This window comes from Plasmodium gaboni, chromosome 13 (genome assembly GCF_001602025.1).
Source record: "Plasmodium gaboni strain SY75 chromosome 13, whole genome shotgun sequence".
NCBI classification, from domain to species: Eukaryota; Apicomplexa; class Aconoidasida; order Haemosporida; family Plasmodiidae; genus Plasmodium; species Plasmodium gaboni.
This window is the reverse complement of record NC_031493.1, coordinates 891,792-895,464: the sequence shown is the minus strand read 5'-3', so window position 1 is coordinate 895,464 and position 3,673 is coordinate 891,792. Positions and strand designations below refer to the sequence as shown.

Sequence of the window (3,673 nt, the reverse complement as noted above, 5' to 3'; positions counted from 1 at the left end):
TTTATTATTATCAACTGCTTTGTTATCATTATTTACATTATGATTATATTTATTTGTTTCCTTTGTCTTATTTATGTTTTTCATATTTTTATTTTTAATAATATCATTCTGTTTCATAACGGTTACATAAAAATGTTGAATATTTAATTGTAAGAAATAAATAAATAATTTCTTTATAAATGATATAAATACCAGAAAGATATTTTTATAATATATACATGTGAAAGAATTTCTTAATAAGATTAAAAAGATGAAATACATTTTTTTCTTTTTTTTTATATTCATATTATTATAAATATTTTTTATATAACTAAGACATTGTGATGTTATTATATTTGTATTTATAATATAAAAAAATTGTTCACATAATAATAATAAGGATATTATGGATATATCCTTTTCGATTTTTTTATTTTTTTCAATCTTTCTTATTAAATAAGTAATATTATATATCACATTGGAATCGTTATGTAGATGTTTGATATCTCTTTGTTTATCATGAATAAAGAAGGAATTATTAATGAAACAGTTATTATAATAATAATAATAATTATTATTATTATTATTATTATTATTGTTGTTATTATCACCCATGTTGAAGAAGTACTTCTTCATTTGAATGTCATTTATTTTATCACTCCTTTCATCATGTTCATTATAAATAGCATCATTTCTTTTCTTTCTTATATTCCTTTGAACCATATCAAAGAACCTTTTTTTGCAGTAATAGTTATATTTACACATATCAATATTCTCCTTGGAGGTTTGAAATATATAATTAAATGAATATAATAAATGATAATAATTCATATTACTCAAGTTAAAGAAATACAAGAGGTCATCCATTTTTTCTTCATTTGTTGTATTAGTAAATAATATTTCTTGTTGTTTATTAATATGAAAGAATAAGAAAAATAAAAATTTTATAAAATTTCTCGATAAAAAATAAGTACCTCTCTTTTTCTTTTTAATATTATATTTAAACATATTCTTATTATTAATAATATTTTTTAATAAAGAATTAGAATCATTTTTTAAAAAGCGATTTTGTATTTCACATGGTATTTCTATATTATTATTATATGATATATTATTTGTTATATCCATTTTGTGTAGCATAATATTATTGTCCACTTTATTTTCTGTTTGATTTTTTGTGTTTCTTCTTATTTTTTTATTACATGTATATCTTAATAAACTCATATTCGTCATATGATGAAAGGCATAATTCATTTTGTTTTTCTTTATTTTATATTTCTTTTTTATAGTTTTTTTATTTTTAATATTATCAAAATCAGAGGAATACATCAACCCTGCATGTGTATTCCTATTTTGCATGTATTTTTTTTTTTTTTTTAAAAGACTCAAATTATCATGTATAAGAGAAGTAATTATATTATTTTGTAAGAGGCATTTTATAGTTAAAAAAATATCCTTATCAAAATTATGTATTCTAATAATTAAAACAAATGAATCTTTAATTCTGTGTGATTTTAAAATATGTTCAATAAAAATATTTAATTTTATTTTTTTTCTTGTATTCTTTTTTATAATACCTGTATATGGTTGTATATAAATATATCTTGCCGTAGCAAAATTATATGTATTTTCATTATTATGTATTTTTTCCTTTCTCCTTTTTTTTATATTATTAATATTTTCTATACGTTTCATATTATCATTATGATTTATTAATATTTTATTGTTATTATCATTTACATTTTGTGTTTGTTCCTTAAAGCGTATATTTTCTTCTAAATATTTAAAGATAGTATTTTTTTTCAAGTGAAGAAAAGAATATAAATTAATTGGAATAGTTGATTTTGTCTGTGCATCAAAACATAATACTGAGAAATATAAATCATCATCATTATTTATATCTGTACTTTTTTTATTAATATATATATCATCTTTTGAAATATTTTCTTGATTTATTTGTTCATGTATATTATTATGTTTATATGTTTCTCTATAAGATTCCCTATTATTATAATCATCACTAATATAATTCAGATTTGTTGAATCATTACAATTACAATTTTTTTGTATATGATATATATGTTGGTTCTTAAAATCATTTTGTATTTCTTCTTTTCTCTCTAATGTATTTATTCCACATATTTTTTTTTTTTTTTTTATTTTTTGTTTTATTTTTTGTTTTATTTTTTGTTTTTTTTTTTGTTTTTTTTTTTTTCTAGAATTCATATGTAGAAGATGGAATAGGTAGTTGTGTTTTTTCCTTTCTTTTGTCATATTATTAGATAAGATATTTCTTAAATTATTTTTATTCTTTTCCATATTATTATCATTTCTATCATTTATATGATCCCCTATAGAATCATTTATTTGTTTGTAATTATTATATGGCACAACGATATTTTGATGATACTTCCTTTCAATGGTATTTTTCTTTTTCATTTGACCAATATTTTTGTTTTTCATTTCATCAATTTTTTTATCCTTTTTATGTCCACTGATGATAGCACAACAAACATCATCATTTCTGTCTGACGAATAACGTTCGTCCTTTTGTTCTTCATAATATTTTTTATCACATAAGTTTGTATTATTATTAACCAAAAAAGGAGAGGATGTGAGTTGACAAAGTTTTTTTTTATTATTATTATTATGAGACTTTTGATATGTATATATGTTATGTTCTTCTATCTCTTTATAATCATAACATATTTCAAATGAGGTATGATAAATTTCATAAGTATTGATAACATTTAGATTTATAATATTTGGTTCTACACTTATGGTAATATTTTTTTTTTTATTTTTTTTTATTTTTAGATGATTTACTAACGAATACTGTTGTTCATGTTTCTTATATGTATGATATAAAAAAAAGTCATCGATGATATTTATCTTAATTAATGTATATAAATCACATACCGATTTGAATCCTATAGGTAGTATATGGTTTAATATATTTTTACTAGTTAATGTTTTATAATATTTTTGTATTAAAAAATGGTGTGTATTTTTATTAAAGATTATAATATTTTTATCAAAAAAAATAGAATTATTAGATAAATATTCATTTTGTTTTTTTTTCATATTAATATATATATGTTTTTGTTTTTCTGATTTTATATTTTCATTTATATTACATAACACTAATTTATTAAATCCAATGAATATAATTATATCCATATTAAATAAATACATATCTTCTTTTTTTGTCTCAAAAATTATTTTATTTATAAAATGGTTATATAATTGTTTACAAAATATGTTGTACATGTTTAAATAGTAATTCATATAATTAATATAAAAGGGACTGTTTTCTTTATCCTTATAAAAATTGTTTATTCTTTCTTTATAAAATATATATTGATAATAATTTTTTGATTGAATATATTTATAAATATCAAAGTTAGAAAAACAAATACAAAAGCGAATATTATTAATCATGAGAGTTAAGCAGTGTAAAATATTACGATCATATTTTTTTTTATTAAATGATATATAATTATTTAAATTATTATTATTATTATTATTAATAATAATATTATTATGTGTATATATTTCTTCTTTATTCTTCATATTACATATATTATAATTAATATTATATATCTCCTTTTTATTTCCTATAAGAATTGAGTCGCTATTATAATGATAACTACTAGAATTATTATTATATGTGTTATCATAATAATATTTATTG

At 18.1% G+C, this 3,673-nt stretch overlaps 1 protein-coding gene across 1 annotated transcript in view; it reads right to left on the bottom strand.

Moving 5' to 3' along the window:
- The window catches only part of PGSY75_1324600 (hypothetical protein), a gene marked incomplete at both ends in the record, with an annotated part of 4,849 nt that overhangs the window by 339 nt on the left and 837 nt on the right, over nucleotides 1-3,673 (bottom strand). Inside the window, one exon of the mRNA XM_018787307.1 lies at nucleotides 1-3,673. This exon is cut by the window's left edge and continues 339 nt beyond it; it is cut by the window's right edge and continues 585 nt beyond it. Within this exon, the coding sequence (XP_018640049.1) occupies nucleotides 1-3,673 (3,673 nt within the window).